A 22,224-nucleotide genomic window follows, 5' to 3' on the forward strand; every position below is an offset into this window, starting at 1 on the left:
GAAGAAAAACACCCCCTTTTCCGTGAATTTGGTAACGCGCATGGGTACCCACCAACCCGGGGACTGCCACCACCGGGGATAGAACTCTCAGCTGACGAAATCTCCTATCCCGAATATTTGTGACGACACGTAGTGTTTCATCAATGCTCTTTCCCTAACGGTTTGAATACTTTCATCAGTTACCGCAGCCACTGGCAGTTCTGCAAGACCTGTGAAGTGCAGACCTGCCGATAGTTTACTACTAATACTAGTGCATATGGAGGTGGTAGCGCTTCCAGTGAAAACCTGTTCACGAGTGGCGGATTCGTTGGGAGTATCCTTCAAGCAGGTGGGGCCTTTTCGTTTTCTTCTCACACGTCCTGAGGACATTTTGTGGAGGGACCATGGATGAAAAAATGGTACCTTTCTTCTACAGTCGAGCGCTTAAAACAACACAGCACGGGATCGTGCACATACTAGCAAGTCACAAAATCAATAGATTTTACTTCATAATTTGCCACTAGATTGATGTTAGACATGTTAAATATAAAGGCATCGGTACAGAGTAAAATTGGCTCTGGTTTTGAAGTTATTTGTGGTTATTTTGTTTGGAAAATCCTCGCCGACCAAAAAATGGGCTTAGCTAGCTTACACATGTGTGAATGTGGAGTTCGCTACAGAGCCTTGCTGCATTTCGCGTTTTGAACTTCAACGTCCCCTAACATGAGCTTAGGACGACTAAAACACTTCGATCAGAATAATCGGAAAAGTTAATATTTTGAACTTCAAGAGCTATAAAATACTTGACACTTTTACACAGTAATCACTGCCTGCTCAAAGTCTCACTCTGGCGGACGTCTGTACGGCGCCGTCGTTTCGACAGATTTGCGCCCTCTAGAAACTATCCCAAATTTTACTTCGTGCGATATATTCCCACTTCAACGAGCATTACTATGAGATAGAAAAGGGTACGAATTCAGTTTTCGGGAAATTTCTTTAGATTTATCATAAAATGTACTCCGATGTAGTTCCCTCTTACATTGTAAAAAGGGTGGATTTCTGGATGTGTCGTTCTGTGCATGTTTTGCCCGTGCTGATAAAGTTAAACGCCTGAAAAACATTGAAAGTCGTCCCTTTCATTCCCTTGACAAGATTTCGAATTCTTGATAACCTGCAGTTAGCAGTAACATGCAAATTTTCTCTCGGATCCTCAGTCCCTTTTTCTGAATTTGATCTCATTTTTTCTGGCAATAACATCCCCGAGGGTTGCCTAGGCAAATTCATTGAGTTTCTCTATGCATGCCACAACAATATCTGTTTGTATACTGCAAGTTTATTTCTACAATCAATCATTGCGACACAAGATCATATATAGTACAACACAATTACTATGTTACAAATTTATCTCAAATCATTTCTGCATTTGAAAATTATCAGCAAATCTGACTGAATACAGTGCGATGGCAAATTTTAAAAATTGTAATGAATAAGGCATTGCATAGCAATCAAGGTAGGCTAGGCTTTCCCATCTTTGGAAAAATGTCATTTACAAAAGCTATTTTCTGTCATATCTTCATTTCTGAAATTGAAAAATAAAATTTTTTAATTTGGTCTGGCATATAAAAAGTCATTAAATGTCAAAGGTGAGTACAACAGAAAGCTGTTCTCAATAAATAAATATTTGCAGAATCTCTGTGACAGCACAAATAACATGGAACCCTCTGCTTTGTTCATATTTGTTTTTCGTCTTGTTGCAAGAAAAAGTCCCCATTATATGTACATTCGAAAACCCAATAATATCTTTACCATCACTTAGTAAGCAATTACTTAATTCCCACACTGATTTCATCATTAAAGGGACGAAGTCGGCCATTTTTTCATGAATTTTGGTTGATACCAGATACTACTTATATTGTTTGACACGTTGGAAGATACTGAATGAATGGGGTGACCATGCATATATTTGGCCCCAGTTTTAGACATAATACATTAAACCATCGCGAAAATGAATTAATGGCATGACCATAAATTCATTTTCGAGATGGTTTCATTTAATTTGTCTAAAACCGGGGTCGAATATGTGCATGAAAAAGGGCCAACTTTGTCCCTTTAATTGATCAAAAATGACAAAATTTCTTATCAAGCTATTCTTCAATTATAGTTTTCAAGACATGTTTTGAAATTTGATCTTGGTGTATTTTTAACTTATAAATACAACAAAAGCAAAATATGCAAATTAAAAACGAATAACAGAAAAAGCAAACAGCCTACTCTTATTTACAAAATCATTTTTAAAAATAAATCAAAGTAATAATTACAAAAAAGGCTGCCTCCAGATTCAAATACAACAGAACTAATAATATATACACATAAGCTAGTAGGGCAACTGGGAATAGGAAAAACACAAGACCTCAATTCAAGCAAAATGTTGAAGTGATGACAGGTCTATTGAAAAGAGTGAGTGCATACTGCTCAATTAATTGCACATTGCCTTATATCAATAAGGTGCTCATAATGGGTAGTCAATAGATTCCTTGTAAAATATGTTCTTGATGTGAACTGTGTTTATCTATATGACAGTCTGACAGACCTAAAGAAAACTCAGCCACATCGTACTGATGTTAGATATCTTTGTGTGTTTGAGGGTGCCTTTCATAACGAATTTATAAAAGTGTATCCCCTAAGCTGGTGTTAAATTGCCCTGTCGCAGAATGGACCCAGTACTCATCAGTCATGCTGACAATCTGAATGGTTGTTTTCATAACAGATTTATGAAAGTAGGAATTTTTACCCATATACGACAAAATATTTGCCTGCGGTGAAATGCCGAGGGATATTTGTGTGAACTTTCTGTGTGGCATCTATCGACAAAATAACCACCTCTTACAACCAGTATACCACTATTCCAATATTGAATATTTTCAGCTCTTTTCAAACCATTTTATGCACACTATTAAGACTAAAATTGTATTTTGATATCTTCACATCTTAGAACTGTGACCTATTTCTGACCATCAATAAAGCAACTGATGTTCACTTGATTATGCACACATTGTAATGTTCAAGGGCTGAAAAACGTGTCTGTAAACTATAAAACGGAAGTAAAGAAACAAAATAAATAATAAGGATCTTCACAACATTATAATATCTCTGAAGGAACACTTAGTCTGAGATCAATTGAGATCAAACGCTTGTAATTTTCCTAGAAAACATCTGCAGGGTTTCTTGATTTTGTTGAACAGTAAAAATAAAAGTTTGACCTTTCACATTCTTAATGTTTGCAATACCAAGTTATGCCATTTTTTTCAACTACGGATTCTCTATCAGCATGATTTACATGATATCAAGTACCAGATGATGATACTGCATTTGTGTGAAATGCAGCGTGTATGAATGGTGGTGATTTTTTTGCAAAAGCCTGGTATCAAAATATTTATACAGCTATGTTAATGCTCAGCAGCTACATTGTTATTGTTCTCGTTCATATAGTTTGTTAGACTCTCTCTAACAGGTCACCTTTTTGCCACACACTGACACTGCCTCAATGGCCTGGTGTGTTGAAGCAAAGGTAAGAAAAAGCTGGTGAATCTGTTGGTTAAACCACAGTCCTTCCACACACTGTATTTCCTGATCAAGATGAATACCTCATAGCAGAGAGGGCTACTGTCATTATTTTAAATTTTAACTGTTGTTGATCAACAAATGCTGTGTTTTTCTTTTTGAATCTTTGTCATCACCTTGTATTTTATCTGTTGTGAATTTTTTGTCTTTAAGGCTGTGAATGCCACTGTGCATTGCTATTTACCTTGGATTAATAAAGGATAATAATAATTGAATGAACTCTAAGAGTGCATGATTCATGACGGATCAATCATATTTGATTGACACTCTGCTTGGTCGATATTAACTTGTTCAAAATAACACAAACCAAGCAGCCAGCCAATGAGAAACTGTAAGAGAGTCTATCACTTAGATCGTGTGCCTTTAGCAAAAAAGCAAGGAGAAATATATAAAACATAGTTTAATATTCCACATGATATGCAGTCAATATCAATTCATATTCACTGCCCTCTAGTGTTGACCTTGTGCGGTTGGGTCAATATTGAACAACTGGGCCAATATTGGCCAAGTGGCACATGGTCTTTACTCTACACCAAATGATTTACATATGATGAAGTCACTTGGAGTCAAATGTAAATGTGAATTTCTTGATCTATTTTGCACAATACCGTAAAGGGGCTCTTTACGTTTGCTGTCGCACATCATACACATTGCACACTACGGGTGAAATGTTCGGTATCTGAATAAAAAAGTTGTAAATGCCTTTTCTATCTTTCTCTAAGCAGCTGTATATAGTATAGTTGGTGACATCTTCCCGTATGCACTGTCATCAAACACTGCAGGAGCAGTATTAATGCGAAGTTTTTAAAACTTGTCAATTATTTTGTTGACAACAACTGAACCCTTTCACAAAACACCAAATTTCGGTTACCCATGTTGTTTTCGGCAGAAACATTCGATCTCGATGCAGTGACAGAGGAGTTAATGTCGGCGAGGTGGCGCTCTTGGTTTTCGAACAACTCTTCTCCTTGGCCTCACAGGCGCCCTCGCAGGCGGCCTTTTCACCCGGCCAGTGCACGTGACGTTGCGGAATCCCCTGAGAGTAACCTTCCCATGGTTCTTGATGTCGGCTTCCGTTCCGATGTGCATGGCGCGAGTCATCAGGCGTTCCTCGTTAATAGGGTGCCAGGTCGCCGATGAGCAGTGCACTCTTCCTTTCTTGTCGGTGATTCGGGGCAGGGAGTCGTAATAGTGGCACGCGTTCTTGGTCAATGGTGTGACATAGCCGTACACATCGACTGTGTTACAGAGCTGAAGCATTGCCATGATACCTGTTGCAGCAAAGAAATTTACAGAAATAACAGTGAGCATCCTCAATGTTTTTCATGGTAGAACATTCCTTAAGAGAGTCTGATATGAGTGTTTTCAGCCAAGTAAACTTACGCCCACACCAAAGATGGCAAGGAACTTTCTTTTGACAATTTTGTCCACTATTTCCTTTAACCCTTTGCCTGCCTGACAGTATCACTTCCCCAGCTGCCAAGTCGGTAAAAAGCTTTCTTTTGTTTACCAAAAATTAGAGAGTGGCGGCCACCACTCTGTAATAGCTATGGGGAGAACACTGTACATTTTCTACTCGGAGTGTGAATTTCAAAGAGCATGGCAGCTTCTTAATGTTTAAACAATGGCACAGTGAGCGGCAAGATTCCAGGTTGACACAACAAATAGAATGTCATAAAATCAAAATGGCGAACACTCACCAACAAAACCTGATGAAACAGGGGTTTTCTTCAGAGATTTTGGAATATTTTCTTGTACTACATCCCAGGCTTTCCAGAGTGGGTTTGGATTAACGAGATAGATGTTTGAGTTGGGGTGCTTCAGAGACCTTTTTATGTAGTTGTAGAAGTACCTTTTGCCAGTCTTGTCATTGTAATACTGCAGGCATAGAGTAAAAACATACAATTAATCTTACATAGTTTAACCCTTTGAGTGCCAGAGTCAACTTTTTAGTGCAGACAATTTTTTTCAGATCAAGACAATTTCTTTTCAGATTTTTCCCAAATTTTGATAAAAAATTGTAGTCATTGACAATGACATAGTCCCCACTTGTAATAGGAGTATTAGTCTTGATGGGGCAGGGAAATGTGGTCATTAAGAAGTATCACTGTAGTGTATATGTTCAGATCTATGGACACATAGGTCTATGTCATTGTTCCCAATTTGAAACAAGAGGCATGTCTAAGTTATGGTTCTAAATCGGGAAAAAAGATCAGACCTATAGCTGTATTGGCCAGCCAAAATTAGATATGTGCATAATTAATGAGGTACAATATGTGGCGTCATAAGGTCTATTATCCTATCAAAATTGAAGCGTAAAGAACTTGTGGTTACTGAGTTATGCATATATATGCATAATCAAGTCAAAGGTCATAAAGGTCACGTGACATTTTGAAAAAAAAAATTGTATTGCTAATTAATCCATATATGCCAAAATTCAGACCTAAGCTCTATTGGCTTGCCCACAATTATATCTGTGCAAATTAATGAGGTAAAGCATGTGTTGTCATAAGGTCTCCCATCCTACTAAATATAAAGGACATAGCACTTGTGGTTACTTATTTATTGACATAATCGTGTATTCTAGGTAAAAGGTTATCGAGGTCACATGACATTTTGTCAAATAATTTCTCTCCTATAGTCTATCCCTATATACCAAAAATCATACATCTAGCTCTATTGGCTTGCTCAAAATTAGATATGCACATAATTAATGAGGTACAATATGTGGCGTCATAAGGTGTCCAATCATACCAGATATGAAGGGTGTACCACTTGTGGTTCCTGTGTTATGGACAAATATGTATATTTGAGGTCAAAGGTCACCGAAGTCACGTGACATTTTGTAAAAAAAATTGTCTTGATAAGTTATCCCTATATACCAAAAATCATACATCTAGCTCTATTGGCTCGCTCAAAATTAGATATGCACATAATTAATGAGGTACAATATGTGGCGTCATAAGGTGTCCCATCATACCATATATGAAGGGTGTAGCACTTGTGGTTACTGAGTTATGCACAAATATGTATATTTGAGGTCAAAGGTCACCGAAGTCACGTGACATTTTGTCAAAAAAATTGTATTGCTAAGTTATCCCTATAAACCTAAAATCAGACATCTAGCTGTATTGGCTCGCTAAAAATTAGATATGCACATAATTAATGAGGTACAATATGTGGCGTCATAAGGTGTCCCATCATACCATATATGAAGGGTGTAGCACTTGTGGTTACTGAGTTATGCACAAATATGTATATTTAAGGTCAAAGGTCATTGAGGTCATATGACATTTTGTCAAAAAAAATTGTATTGCTAAGTTATCCCTATATACCAAAAATCAGACCTCTAGCTCTATTGGCTCGCTCAAAATTAGATATGTGCATAATTAATGAGGTACAATATGTGGCGTCATAAGCTGTCCCATCATACCATATATGAAGGGTGTAGCACTTGTGGTTACTGAGTTATGCACAAATATGTATATTTGAGGTCAAAGGTCACCAAGGTCACGTGACATTTTGTCAAAGTGTCTGAGATATCTGCGTGAACGGATGGACTCATGGACGGACATGACCCAATCTATAAGCCCCCTGGACTTTATCTGTGGGGACTAAAAACTGTGTCACTACATCCTTTTTGCAATATGAATACGATGAGAAACTAAATTTTTATTTTTCTTGGCCTTATACATGGGAGTCTATGGACTGCCTTATACATGGGAGTCTATGGACTGCCTTATACATGGAGTCTATGGACTTCCTTATACATGGGAGTCTATGGACTGCCTTATACATGGGAGTCTATGGACTGCCTTATACATGGGAGTCTATGGACTTCCTTATACATGGGAGTCTATGGACTGCCTTATACATGGGAGTCTATGGACTGCCTTATACATGGGAGTCTATGGAGGTGAAAACTAAAAAGTCCTCTAACACGGCCAAATTTGATCGCATTGTGAAACAAATCGACGTGCATCTGTATGAGGTAGGGTACTATCCTTGTACCAAGTTTGAACGAAATCGCTCCAGGCGTCTCTGAGATATCTGCGTGAACGGACGGACGCACGGACGGATGCACACACGACGGCAACGCACGGACATGACCAAACCTATAAGTCCCCCCGGACGGTCCCGTGGGGACTAAAAATTGTAGTCAATGAAAAGTTATGTCCTTTTGCTCCAAAATTACAAAAACAATTACAGAAAAATTCATGAAAACTTGGAAAATGTTGCACTAAAATTTAGGTGGAAAAAAATTACAGCTCTAAAAAGATTAAATCTTTTTCTGAACCAAAAATGAACACAACTCAACCCCAAGGTAGAATTCACTTCGGGGACAGATATTCGGACTTTCAAACTTTCACAATTATTTTCTTATCAACCACTTGTGAGAGCTTAGTTTTAAGTTCTTGGTGTATGAAAAATTTTCACCATCTTAATTTTTTGAAAACCAAAAATGTTCTCTTTCTCCATAGAGTTAACACAGTGATGGTGACCATTTTGAATTTCAAATATCAATCTCCAGCGGCAAAATTTGCACAGCGACCCTGATTTTCATTCTTGATTTTGAAAGAGAATGGTTGAAAGATTTCTAGAGTAACGTTTGGGCAAATGGTCAGGTTTTTCTCTACCAAGGCACATATCCTACGTTAAACAAGTCATCGTTGATGACACAGTCCCCACTTGTTAATGGGTACTATTAGTCTTGAGGGGGCAGGGAAATGAGGTCATTAAGAAGTATCACTAAAGTGTATATGTTCAGATCTATGGACACATAGGTCTATGTCATTGTTCCCAATTTGAAACAAGAGGCATGTCTAAGTTATGGTTCTAAATCGGGAAAAAAGATCAACCTCTAGCTGTATTGGCCAGCCAAGAAATACATATGTGCATAATAAATGAGGTACAAGATGTGACATCTTAAGGTCTATTATCCTATCAAAATTGAAGCGTAAAGAACTTGTGATTACTGAGTTATGCATATATATGCATATTCAAGGTCAAAGGTCATCAAGGTCACGTGACATTTTGAAAAAAACATTGTATTGCTAATTAATCCATATATGCCAAAATTCAGACCTCTAGCTCTATTGGCTTGCCCACAATTATATATGGGCATAATTAACGAGGTAAAGCATGTGTTGTCATAAGGTCTCCCATCCTACTAAATATAAAGGACATAGCACTTGTGGTTACTTATTTATTGACATAATCGTGTATTTTAGGTAAAAGGTTATCGAGGTCACATGACATTTTGTCAAAAAATTTCTATCCTATAGTCTATCCCTATATACTAAAAATCATACATTTACCTCTATTGGCTTGTTCAAAATTAGATATGCACATAATGAAAGAGGTACAATATGTGGCGTCATAAGTTGTCCCATCACACAAATATGAAGGGTGTAGCACTTGTGGTTCCTGAGTTATGGACAAATGTGTATATTTGGGGTCAAAGGTCACCGAGGTCACGTGACATTTTGTCAAAAAAATTGTATTGCTAAGTTATCCCTACATACCAAAAATCAGACCTCTAGCTCTATTGGCTCGCTCAAAATTAGATATGCACATAATTAATGAGGAACAATATGTGGCGTCATAAGGTGTCCCATCATACCATATATGAAGGGTGTAGCACTTGTGGTTACTGAGTTATGGACAAATATGTATATTTGAGGTCAAGGGTCACCAAGGTCACGTGACATTTTGTCAAAAAAATTGTATTGCTAAGTTATCCCTATATACCAAAAATCAGACCTCTAGCTCTATTCGCTCACTCAAAATTAGATATGTGCATAATTAATGAGGTACAATATGTGGCGTCATAAGGTGTCCCATCATACCAAATATGAAGGGTGTAGCACTTGTGGTTCCTGAGTTATGGACAAATGTGTATATTTGGGGTCAAAGGTCACCGAGGTCACGTGACATTTTGTCAAAAAAATTGTATTGCTAAGTTATCCCTATATACCAAAAATCAGACCTCTAGCTCTTTTGGCTTGCTCAAAATTACATATGCACATAATTAATGAGGTACAATATGTGGCGTCATAAGGTGTCCCATCATACCAAATATGAAGAGTGTACCACTTGTGGTTACTCAGTTATGCACAAATATGTATATTTGAGGTCAAAGGTCATTGACATCACTTGACATTTTGTCAAAAAAATTGTATTGCTAAGTTATCCCTATATACCAAAAATCAGACCTCTAGCTCTATTGGCTCGCTCAAAATTAGATATGCACATAATTAATGAGGTACAATATGTGGCGTCATAAGGTGTCCCATCATACCAAATATGAAGGGTGTAGCATTAGTGATTACTGAGTTATGGACAAATATGTATATTTGAGGTTAAAGGTCACCAAGGTCACGTGACATTTTGTCAAAGTGTCTGAGATATCTGCGTGAACGGATGGACTCACGGACTGACATGACCCAATCTATGAGCCCCCTGGACTTTATCTGTGGGGACTAAAAACTGTGTCACTGCATCCTTTTTGCAATATGAATACGATGAGAAACTAAATTTTTATTTATCTTGGGAGCCTATGTACTGCCTTATACATGGGAGTCTATGGACTGCCTTATACATGGGAGTCTATGGACTTCCTTATACATGGGAGTCTATGGACTGCCTTATACATGGGAGTCTATGGACTGCCTTATACATGGGAGTCTATGGTCTGTATGGACTGCCTTATACATGGGAGTCTATGGTCTGCCTTATACATGGGAGTCTATGGTCTGCCTTATACATGGGAGTCTATGGAGGTGAAAACTAAAAAGTCCTCTACCACGGCCAAATTTGATCGCATTGCGAAACAAATCGACGTGCATCTGTATGAGGTATGAAGTAATCCTTGTACCAAGTTTGAACGAAATCGCTCCTTGCATCTCTGAGATATCTGCGTGAACGGACGGACGCACGCACGCACGGACGCACGCACGGACATGACCAAACCTATAAGTCCCCCCGGACGGTGTCCGTGGGGACTAAAAAGCATTTCTAAAACAACAGAAAAGTTGTTCTTCTCAAGAACTAATGCTACTTCGAATGGCACCCATGAAAATTGATCAATCCATTCTCTCAACCTAATTTTAATTTGTTGAGCTCAAACCTTAGCATACGAAATTCATCATTGAAACAGTCGACAAAAGACAGAGTTCATGAAACTTTTGATGATTAGTGTTTTTATTGTGTGATCATCAACTACAATTGAATTCAACTGCATGCAGTGCTCTTACCGGAGCAATTAAAGCACAGGGGAAGACAAAAGAAACCATGGATATAACATATCAGTTTTATTGTCATGATAATTTTTAGGGAGAACACTTGTATTTAAATAAGGATTTCTTGTGTCAATTACATAATGTGACACACTTTGCAAAAATAGCATACACTATTTACAGGCATAATGTAAATGTTTTAACATACTGCTGGCAGAAGTAGAGCAAACTGTAAAATAACTGTCTTTTTCTGTGGCTTTTTACCAACAAAATTTGTACAGTGACCCCTGATTTTTATTGTTGAATTGCTAAGACAATGGTTGATGTTTCTGTTGAGGAAAATTTGAGCAAAAGTTTAAGCCGTTCTCTTTCAATGTGCATACTACCTTAGTCAGGAACTAAGTGCATATGTAAGTGAATGACTACCATAATAGATAAATAATGAACTGTATAACTTACTCTGTAGAGGTTTCCATTGTATGGCCCAGCCCGCCAAATCAGAAGTGTACCATCATGAAAGATACTATCAGTTGTATCGTTTTGGAAGAGGTCTCCCTCAAGAACCTGAGAGTTCAGCAGGCGAAACGTGGTCTTTTTGCCGACATCGCTCTCATAACCAATAACTGGGGCAGTATTAAATCGTAGAACAGCATCATGACTATCTGTGTTGAAGATTGGAAAGACATGCAGTTGGAGGCACAGTGCAGGCATTAGAGAGGTTTAGTTACACGTAATTACCTGTACGTCTGACAGCGCGCAGTGGCGTACGCGTATCCGTGCTCACGTGTGAATAGAGAGGTTTAGTTGTGCGTTCCCGATTATTTTGCTGCATATTTTTCTCAGAAACATGCAAAATTCGTGTAATTTTTAAGAAACATAAATTTCGATAAGTGAGGACCACTCTTATAGTAGCTCGTTGTACCCTCGAACTACCTTAAATCGGCCGATTTTCTTTGATACAGTTATTTATGTGGTTTAGAGAATTCTTTAAGAAGGCGTCAGACAAAAAGTGGAATGCGACTACAACATTTCGTTCATGTAAGGAAATTATGGCAAGTACTCCTTGTACAGTTGCAAACTCTACGAAATATTCTGATATCAAAGATGTTTGCTAATTTACAATGATACCTTTTGAGTTTGCTTGTCTAAATTCGTGGAAATCATTGAGAAAATCTCAAAAATACTACACATAATTATGAAAACGTGTAGAAGTGTTGTTTGACGTTCGGAACGTCTGTGCTACACGTACGCGACGTCTGGTTATCACGTGACAAAGACGCTACGCGTACTGATCGAACGTAATTACGTGTAACTAAACCTCTCTATTGTTGTACATGTACCTGTACTCCTACAGTGGTTTGCGTTGAATGGTTAGCAATAGGGGCACTAGACAAAATGTCTGTGTTGAGAAGTTACAAACACTGTCAGGTGTATTAAACTGGGCAGTAATATCAGTCAGTAACAAAGACATTGACCCTGCAAAAGTTGAAACACTGTCTGGAAGGACGTTAGACATAGTCAAAACAACACCACCAGATTGGCATAAACAATGCCTTGTGCTTGCTGAGGCAGTTAGAGAGCTGTGTGGTGTTGTCTTGACAACTCATGACCTCCTTCCACAAAATGTTTCAACTTTCACAGATTTATTGTTGTCTTTGTTTTGAACTGATTCTCAATCAAGACAATATGCAGTGATCGAAATAATCGGTGGCAATGGTGGCATTTGCCACCAAAAACTGTCAATCTGCCACCAAAATTTTTTTCTGGTGGTATTTTTCTGCCACTAAATTTTGGGTCATCATGTCATCGATCCTACGGCTTGAATGAAGGAACACTGAAGGAGCACGCATTGTCTGACGGCTGAAAAACTCATTAGCCAAAAAAAACCAAACTAATTGCGACATTTTGGCATGAATGAAAACACAGCGTGAATCCAAACTTGTGATTGGCTAATCTCCATATCGATGACAGCAGCTTTTGTACACTTGACATGTTGTTGCCCTCTGTGATAGCCGCATATGCAGTCATACGACACAAGATAAAAGCATGTTGTGACATTTTGAAAACAAAGCCAAACTGCAGCCTGCATGAATTAAATAACAATAATTGAATAACAATTGAATCCACTTCATATGGCCAACCTCTTGCTCTCTGTTACAAATTACTGGTACAGTTATTAGAAATTTAGGGCAAGTAATTTTTCCTCTCGGAAAAATGAAAATGAAAGTAAAAATGAAATTCACGTGTCCCACGGTTAGTAAGTTTGAAAAAATTTTTTCGAGGCCTGCAGTATGGGTTGATTTTTTGTGATGTTACTCACCATATTTTCAAGAATTTATAGATTAGATAGAGTATGTGGCAATGAGAACATGTTTTATTATACCGATCACATGATGTGTTAAACTGCCACCACATTTTTCATAATTGCCACCTGATTTTATATCCGGTGGCAAACTTTTGCCACGAGAAATAAAAAAGTATTTCTATCCCTGCAGGTTATGTCTAGTTCCCATACTGCAAACAGTTCAATGCAAACCACTGTAAATTTAACACACATACACTGATAAGGGGCCATTGATAATTAAATAAATCACGTGCACAGCAAAAGTAACTTCCACGGTTTTTTGGCGGGGAGGGGGTTGGCTGTATTTTGATTACATGTGGTTCGGTGCATGGTGCAAAATAACGTAACATTTTGGATACATTGTGTTATTGTCAAGTTGGCACTAAACAAAGATTGATTTTAGAGGGGGTATGACAGTGGTAGTGGGAGCGAATGCGTGATGTGTGATTTGGCTGAGTATTTCGGCAATGCTTATCCATTAGGTGACTGGATGCTGTATGTTGTAGGTTCGAACCGATTGAAAACATGGTAAATTGATAGCCATGTAATTACCGATTGTAGGTATGATACAGAATGAGGATGGGTTGGATTTTTGCATTTCCAAACTTTCATTGGGGGGGGGGGGGGGGGTTGAGGCCAAATGCACTTAGTTTCGTTTACCGTGCGTATGCTTTATATAATCATCCACGGCCCCTAGGTATGAGCAGACTGTATGGACCATTCTCTAATGCTTCAGTTCGCTCAATTGTTTTCACTGCGACGGATGCTGTAATAGCCCAGTTGGTGAATGAAATAGCTCCATTGCATTGCGAACACTCTAACATTGTACATAATAACAATGTTTGTAAAATGAGACAAGTGGGATTTGGTTCTGATTGACGGTGACCATAATAAATTATGCAGATTTATGTAATGCAAATTAAGGTTTTTCAAGATATTGGCAAATAAAGGTTAAAGAGTGGATTAAAAGTATCGAATTAAAGATAGTCTCCCACTTCTTGCTCCTGTACATGTAGCATAATGTTCAATCATCCATACTTCATTTATACACATTCACAGTTCTGTAAGGGACCATCTCAGATTGTTGCATAAGTTCAAGAAACGAAATTCCTTCATTTACATCAAAATCCCCTCCCCCTTCCCCCTAAATGAAAGTTCAAAAGTGCGAAATGTTGATGTCTGCCTGAGAGTACAATGTAGCATTTTGCTATAGCCACTGAGGAATATGTATCAACTGAGCACATTACATCGTCAACAAATCGATCAAATTTGAGTACTAACCACAGGAAGAGGTGAACTAGTTGGAAACAGTAACAGCAAAATTTGTTGGTACAAGTGTGCAGTTTTTGTCTATTTTTACACACTATGTAAAGAGTACATGTAATCACAAAGTAAAAGTGCGAAAATGAAGTTCACTAATTAAATGGAGCTCAAACCCCCTCCCCTGTAAATGAACGAATTTTGCTTTTTGAACTTATGCGACAATCTGAGATGGTCCCTAATCTGGAGACAAAGTTTAAATGATAGTCGTTCAGCCACAGGGTCCTCGAGCTCCGATGATGATGATGATTAAACATTTAAAAATGAAGGAAAATAAAAATATATTTGGACTCAGTAAAGTTGTTGTTGTTGTTGTTATTGTTGTTGTTGTTGTTGTTGATAGTATTTGCAGAAAAGGACAAATTATGTGCTGCAAAATTTCAATCGCCAATACAGCCTCACTGTACACATGGAGGTAAGCTACCTCCATGCTATACACATGCGCTGCAAAATTCAATACAGCGATATTGATGATGATGATGATTAAATATTTAAAAATGGAGAAAAATAAAAATATATTGGACTCTGTAAATTTGTTGTTGTTGTTGTTTTTATTATTGTTGTTGTTGTTGTTGATAGTATTTGCAGAAAAGAACAAAGTATGCGCTGCGAAATTCAATACAGCCTTACTATACTATGCGCTGCAAAATTCAATACAGCCTAACTATACATGTGCGTTGCAGCCTAACTATACTATGCGTTGCAAATTCAATACAGCCTAACTATACATGTGCGTTGTAGCCTAACTATACATGTGCGTTGCAAATTCAATACAGCCTAACATTACCCAAGGGTTGTCACTTCATTGCCACACACTTTTTTTTCAATCGCCAAAAATGCACCTAGCAAGCATCGAAATCGGTAAAATTCGACGTAGGGTCAAAGCACATTAGTCCTTCTCAATCATACTCAGACATTTTTACCTCTTACCGATGAAAAGTCGACAAATCGGCAGGTTTTTCAATGCATCTCGTCGTCTCTTGATTCCAGATTTAAAATACCCGGCGAAAGATCTAGTCTTGTGGGCACATTTCAAATTGAACCAATAGCAGAGCCCGTACTGAAAGAATGGGCCCGACGTGAAAACCCGGCAGTAACTTTAGTTTCTCACGTCTTTGGAAAGAACGTTCTATGGGTGAAGTGGAACTGTTAAAGTTACCAGAATTTCATACGCAGACGCACTCACACAGTGTCACCCATAGTCTTCAAAAGACGTAAGAAACTTACGTTACTGCCGGGTTTTCACGCTGGGCCCATCCAGCTCTGCTATTGGTTCGATTTGAAATGAGCCCACGTGTCTGGAATCAAGAGACGACGAGATGCATTGAAACATAGGGCCAAAGTCCCTGAAGCTACTATAGACATGGATACAAAATTAAGTATTTCCTAACTGTATGAAATTATCTCACTAAGGTCATCCTAGGGACCTGTAAACCAAATATTAAAGCTGTCTGACCAGCGGTTTTGAAAAAACAAGCGACTCAACAGTTGACAGAGCTCTGCTGTGTTATGTAGAGAATAATCTTTTGTGACACATGTATTGATGAAGAAGGTGGATATCTTTGATAGCTCATTTCAGGATGGCCTGACCAAAAATGAAAAAAAAATTCCGTAAAAATACAGATTTGCATATTTCATCACAATCTTAACAAATCTAAGTTGGGTTATCCCTAGGGACCTGTATACCAAATAACAAAGCTGTCTGACCAGTGGTTATGAAGAAGATTTTTTACCAAAAACGCCTTTTTTGGTGCTAATTATTTGCATATTTTCAACAATATCAAAAAATAATAAAAAGAGTTTCTCAAAATCATATATTTTATCCATACAACAAATATCAAATCAGTAAGTACTGCAGTTCTCAAGATATTTGAGTGGACGGACGCCTCACAAATGGACATACATACATACATACATACTGATAGTGCACGCCGGACAGATACCCATCCCAATAGCTTCTATAGACTATATTAGTCTATAGTAGCTAATAAACGAGAGTTAATTACATTCTAATTAAAGTAAACAAGACTTGCTTAAATCAAGATTTTCGTCATAAAAAATAGCATATCTGTCAGGTTATAAAGAATCTTAAGCTGGTTATCTTTTTATCAGTATTTTCATCCTATTAACCAAGCACATTTTAACTTTCAAATTAACATGGTATTAGTAAGTTCTGTTGAATAAGTTGAGACTGTACGTACTCAGAGAAAGCACACTGAAGAGACAAATGTTTGAAACTTAAGAAGTTCAAGGTCATCAAAAGCATCATGTAACACTTTCATTGCACTGTTTACACAGATTGCATAATTGCTATAAATAGCACATGAGGAATCTTACAGCCCAGCTTTACCATAAAAACCCTATCACTTTGACCACTCTTTTAATTGACCACTCTATTTTTTTCCTCAAAAAGTAATTTTATTTTATCCTTACCAAGTCAACCATAAATGGAAATTAGAACTTTCTCTATCTCTATTTATTTGACCACCCTATCATGACAAACTATTTTGAGCATTTTTTTTAGATAACATACAGGGCACAATAAATGACGGTTCAGAATATGTCAAAGTTGGGATTCAGGAAAGTTGCCTTTACATGTTTTAATCCTCCAAGATGATAAGCATTTCACTATGAACTGTCAAAAAAAGTTGAACTTTCTGATAATTCTACATTTAAATTATTTTCGCTTTGATGATTTCCTAATTAATTCAATTATTTAAAATCATATTACTTATTTTCTTCTGGGTGAATTGATAGGGTTTATATAGTACAAGAATTACATACAATGTAATTCTACACTAAAATTATTTTGGCTTTGATGATTTCCTAACTAATTCAATTATTTAAAATCTTATTTTTTTCTGGGTGAATTGATAGGGTTTATACAGTTCTAGAATTACATACAATGTAAGTCAAATTTTGACCAAAAATGACAAAAAAATTCCTTAAAAATACACATTTGCATATTTCATCACAATTTGAACAAATCTAAGTTGGGTTATCCCTAGGGACCTGTATACCAAATAACAAAGCTGTCTGACCAGCGGTTATGAAGAAGAAGATTTTTTACCAAAAACGCCTTTTTTGGCATTAATTTGCCTATTTTCAACAATATCAAAAAATTAAAAAAAACAGTTTCTCAAAATCATATTTTTCATCTACACAACAAATATCAAATCAGTAAGTACTGCGGTTCTCAAGATATTTGAGTGGACGGACGCCTCACAAACGGACATACATACATACATACATACATACAGACTGACGACGGACGCCGGACGAATACCCATCCCAATAGCTTCTATAGACTATAGTCTATAGTAGCTAAAAACCTGCCGATTTGTCGACTTTTCATCGGTAAGAGGTAAAACTGTCTGAGTATGATTGAGAAGGACTAATGTGCTTTGACCCTCCGTCGAATTTTACCGATTTCGATGCTTGCTAGGTGCATTTTTGGCGATTGAAAAAAAAGTGTGTGGCAATGAAGTGACAACCCTTGGGTAATGTTAGGCTGTATTGAATTTCGCAGCGCATACTTCGTTCTTTTCTCCAAATACTATCAACAACAACAACAACAATAATAAAAACAACAACAACAACAAATTTACAGAGTCCAATATACATGTATTTTTATTTTTCTCCATTTTTAAATATTTAATCATCATCATCATCAATATCACTGTATTGAATTTTGCAGCGCATGTGTATAGCATGGAGGTAGCTTACCTCCATGTGTACAGTGAGGCTGTATTGAATTTTGCAGCGCATAATTTGTCCTTTTCTGCAAATACTATCAACAACAACAACAACAATAACAACAACAACAACAACTTTACTGAGTCCAAATATATTTTTATTTTCCTTCATTTTTAAATGTTTAATCCTCATCATCATCGGAGCTCGAGGACCCTGTGGTTCAGCTTCTGCAGACAGGAAGCCAGGTGGGTACACAGTGGGCTAATTAATCAACCATGAGATACTAGTATCTTATATCGTAGACAGTAATCATAGTGTCAAATGCCACTGTCAATAATTCTGTGTATGTCAGTATCTCATGATCTCATCATAGAGATAGTGGAGGGCTGACATGTCACCTGTTTGAATTTCACCTCTTGAGCGCTGTAATTTTTCCCGCCAACATTTTGCTGCTGCAATTTATCAATTTTAACGAATTTTTCAGAAATCTTTTGATAATTTTGAACCAAATGGACATCACATTTCATTGGCTACAGTTTTTTATCAAAATATTGGGAAAAAATTGGAACAGAAATTGACCAGGGTATATTTTGTAAAGGTGGCAAAAATTGACATTTTTTTTGGTGCTCAAAGGGTTAAGGGAGATTTAGATTAAATAGGTGTGGATTTGTGCAATCCCCAACTCTGGAGAAAACAATGATGAGATGTTGCTAGTCAATGCCAAAGTACACAATTTTGCCGTATGCGATTCAAGTCTTCACATCAACTGATAGCCTGCACTTGCAACAATTACTTCACCTTACCGCACAGAATATAACTTCAAACTGTCTACATTCATGGAACGAATCGCCAAACATATTGCAACCAACATATAACACACTACAAACACTCATTAGAAACTCCTTTTCTTACCTATTTCTCTGCCAAGTTTAGATTTGTTCATAAAAGCTGAACTTGACACAACGGCACAAGAGTTGAGTCTATTTCCATACTTCTCGTTGAGATTAACTGTGGGCAGATAGTCTCCCAGTCCGATATCTTTGAATGGAGAGGTTGTATTTACAATAACATCAAAGGGAACCCTCCCCTTGAACTCACAGAGGAGATCTGTCCCAGACAAAAAATTCCGAGAGCGTCGAATTCCACGAAAAGTTATTCCATTGGCGTTTCCTTTCCTGCCTAGATACCTGTTGTCAAATTTTCGATCATACTTGGCCATAAACTGTTTCAGCTGTGGATTGCTGAGATCAGGCAAGTTAAAAGACACATTTACAACAACACTTGAGTTGATAACAATAACTGCGGTGATTCCCTCAAAGGTGGTGGTAGTCTCATTCTCGAAACCGAAGACTCGTGTTCCGGCCGACAGCCAATTTTCCACAGTCTCAGACAATCTCTGTCCCACCCTCTGGAAGAAGTGGGGGCGTGATGTGGATTCTGATGCATTGTGGGAGCTGTAGTGGCTGGCTGGTGACGGTATGGAGTACAGGTGACTGTAGTGCGTCATGGTGTAGTAGATGGGTGCTAAGCAACATGTCACCATGACAACAAACATGAAATAATGTTTTTGAAGACTACTAGACCTCATCTTCTGATCGTCGTCAAGAGCCCTCTAAGGTGATAGGAGGAACATTGCCTTCTGATTCAACATCTCTGAGACATCTCAATGACAGTGATAATCTTTATTGTTGATCTCCAATACCTGAAAAAATAACAAATGACAATATAATGCACTGAGACTGCATTTGAGTATTCAGTAATTAGGGCTCTTAGCAAATGACATCATTGTTCTCTCATAAGGCCAAAGTAATTAAATTCTTTGTTTTGCGTCCCTACCCACCTAGGTTTTTAAGGTTTTCATGAAAAACACACACAGTGTGAATTTGTAAAAAGGCAAAACAAGCTTTACTAAGGGTTGTACATGACAGTTTACGATTGGCATCATGAGACAAAATGAAAGTAAATATATAAAGCATGTTTGTGTTTTGGTCGCACGACAGGGCATTGGCAGCAAATCCCGAAAGACCATCATGGATTAGACTCTCTACCATAATACTTGCAAGGAAAGCCATGTGATTTTCAATTGATTGTATTTTGCAAAACCTATTTTTCAGCCGCTTAGACGCGTACCTTTTCCAATTTTGAGTGGACGCAAAACAAAGAATTTAATTACTTTGGCCTAAATACCAAAAAATAAGTATTTTTTCCACATTTTTAGATCACATTTTTTTGGAATTATGCTTGCAAGAAATGATGCAATACCATTTAGTAGGCGAGTGCTAGTATTAAAATGACAACCAAAAGATATATATTTACCACTCTGACTACAACCTGTAGTCAAAACAGCAGTCACGCATCAAACACTGATAAAATTTGTCTGCAGTTCAAGCGGCAGTGTCTTATGACACGCCCATGTATGATGTAGCTATATTTAGCAACAAAACAGTAACCAAACACAGCGCTATTCAAGTTCAGTGTTTGCAGCTGACAACTATGTCGTAGGTTTGACAACAAAAAAACCTTTCCATGTAACATGCATTTAGGTGGAATGTATTATTGATACAACTTATCTTGCGACGTCATCATAATCGAACACGATTCTATCATACGCTGCCAGGACAAGCAACAACATTATTACCATAAAAATCATATCAATTTGACCAGAAAAAAATAATTATGATTTTAAATCGTCGAATTGTTAGGTTATTAACAAAGCTGAAATAATTTTAGCAGTCAAATTATCAGAGATTTAACTTTTTGACAGTTCATAAGTGATATGCTTACCATCTTGCATGATTCAAATATATAAAGGTGACTTTCCTTAAGTCCCAGCTAAGACATATTCTGTATTGTACATTGTTTTGTTCTGTGTATTTTATTAAAAACAAAATATCCAAAACAGTTTGCCATGATAGATTGGTCCAATTGATAGAGATTGAGAAAGTCCCAATTTCCATCTATGGTCGAACTGCCCCTGAACGCTCGAGGGTCAAAGCTAACAATGAATATTCAAGGTAGCCTCGTTCCCACGATATCCAGCACAGCCTCGAACCCACCCCATTTAAATTACAATAAAACAAGTATTATTGCAAACAAAAAATTCTGTTTTGGGGGAAAAAATTGGAAGGTCGAATTAATAGAGCGGTAGTATAAATAGGGTTTTTATGGTACATCGAAACCTTCACAATGGTTTGTGTCAAATGAATTCTAGTCTGGACTTAAAGTCTGTTGATGACAATAAAATCGGACATCCCTAAAAATGTCAAATAGATGTGGCATTGACAAGTTGACAGCTATGTATGGTTTTGGGAGCAGAACAAGAAGGTGTTAACGCACAGATAAAAAATAATGGAGATTATATCAAAAGTCACATGTAAATGGATCTACAAACAAATGAAGGTGTGGAGCCAGAATGTGCAACTCATTGTATCTAGAATATGCGGCATGTATTTGTTTCTGGCAGCCAACATTTGGCGAATGTGATGTCACTTCCTTTTCTACCAATCGTTTAGTATAAGATTACAACAATTATGTTATGACTGACCGCAAAAAAAGCAAAAATAAACAAAAAAATAAATAACCCTTGCTTTTTTAGCAAAAAAAATTAAGGCGGCTCCATTGGTACTGGTAATGTTACCAATACAACATTTGTGAATCAGCTAATCTTTGTTCAGCTGACTGCAGGATTTGGTGAAGATTGTTGAACACATCAAAGAGGCCAGCAAGATCATGATATGCTGGTCTTGGAATGATGTGGATGATGACAGGAAAACAGATTTCTCCCGAACCACAATCTGCTTGTTTCTTGTCATTGTAGAGACACCAGGCCAGATGTCTGAGGCCTGTATTTTTCACAAATCTTTCAGTCACATTTAACAGTATGATATCAATATTTATACATATAGCAGGAAAATATTTAAAAGTGCCAATGCCATGCTGAAACAAATTGGTTGATTCCGGTTTATCCACATTTTGAACTTCGAGTCACAATGTCTGTACCTTTACATGTTTACTAGTATGAACGCC

The 22,224-nt window shown here is 37.4% G+C and overlaps 1 protein-coding gene across 2 annotated transcripts in view; it reads right to left on the reverse strand.

The window, feature by feature from the left end:
• Positions 1-1,292: 1,292 nt before the first annotated feature.
• LOC139118967 (beta-galactoside alpha-2,6-sialyltransferase 1-like) overlaps positions 1,293-22,224 on the reverse strand; it is a 37,949-nt gene continuing 17,017 nt past the window's right edge. The window contains exons 2-5 of one of the 2 annotated variants that reach the window (XM_070682565.1): positions 19,111-19,900; positions 11,298-11,500; positions 5,301-5,478; positions 1,293-4,871 (exon numbers count right to left, since the gene is read on the reverse strand). In XM_070682565.1, the coding sequence (XP_070538666.1) occupies positions 4,522-4,871; positions 5,301-5,478; positions 11,298-11,500; positions 19,111-19,786 (1,407 nt within the window). In that variant the 5' untranslated portion in view covers positions 19,787-19,900 and the 3' untranslated portion in view covers positions 1,293-4,521. The remainder of the gene's footprint in view (positions 4,872-5,300; positions 5,479-11,297; positions 11,501-19,110; positions 19,901-22,224) is intronic. The other variant, XM_070682564.1, reaches the window with a different exon arrangement.

Source organism: Ptychodera flava, chromosome 19, assembly GCF_041260155.1.
Source record: "Ptychodera flava strain L36383 chromosome 19, AS_Pfla_20210202, whole genome shotgun sequence".
In the NCBI taxonomy this organism is placed as follows: domain Eukaryota; kingdom Metazoa; phylum Hemichordata; class Enteropneusta; family Ptychoderidae; genus Ptychodera; species Ptychodera flava.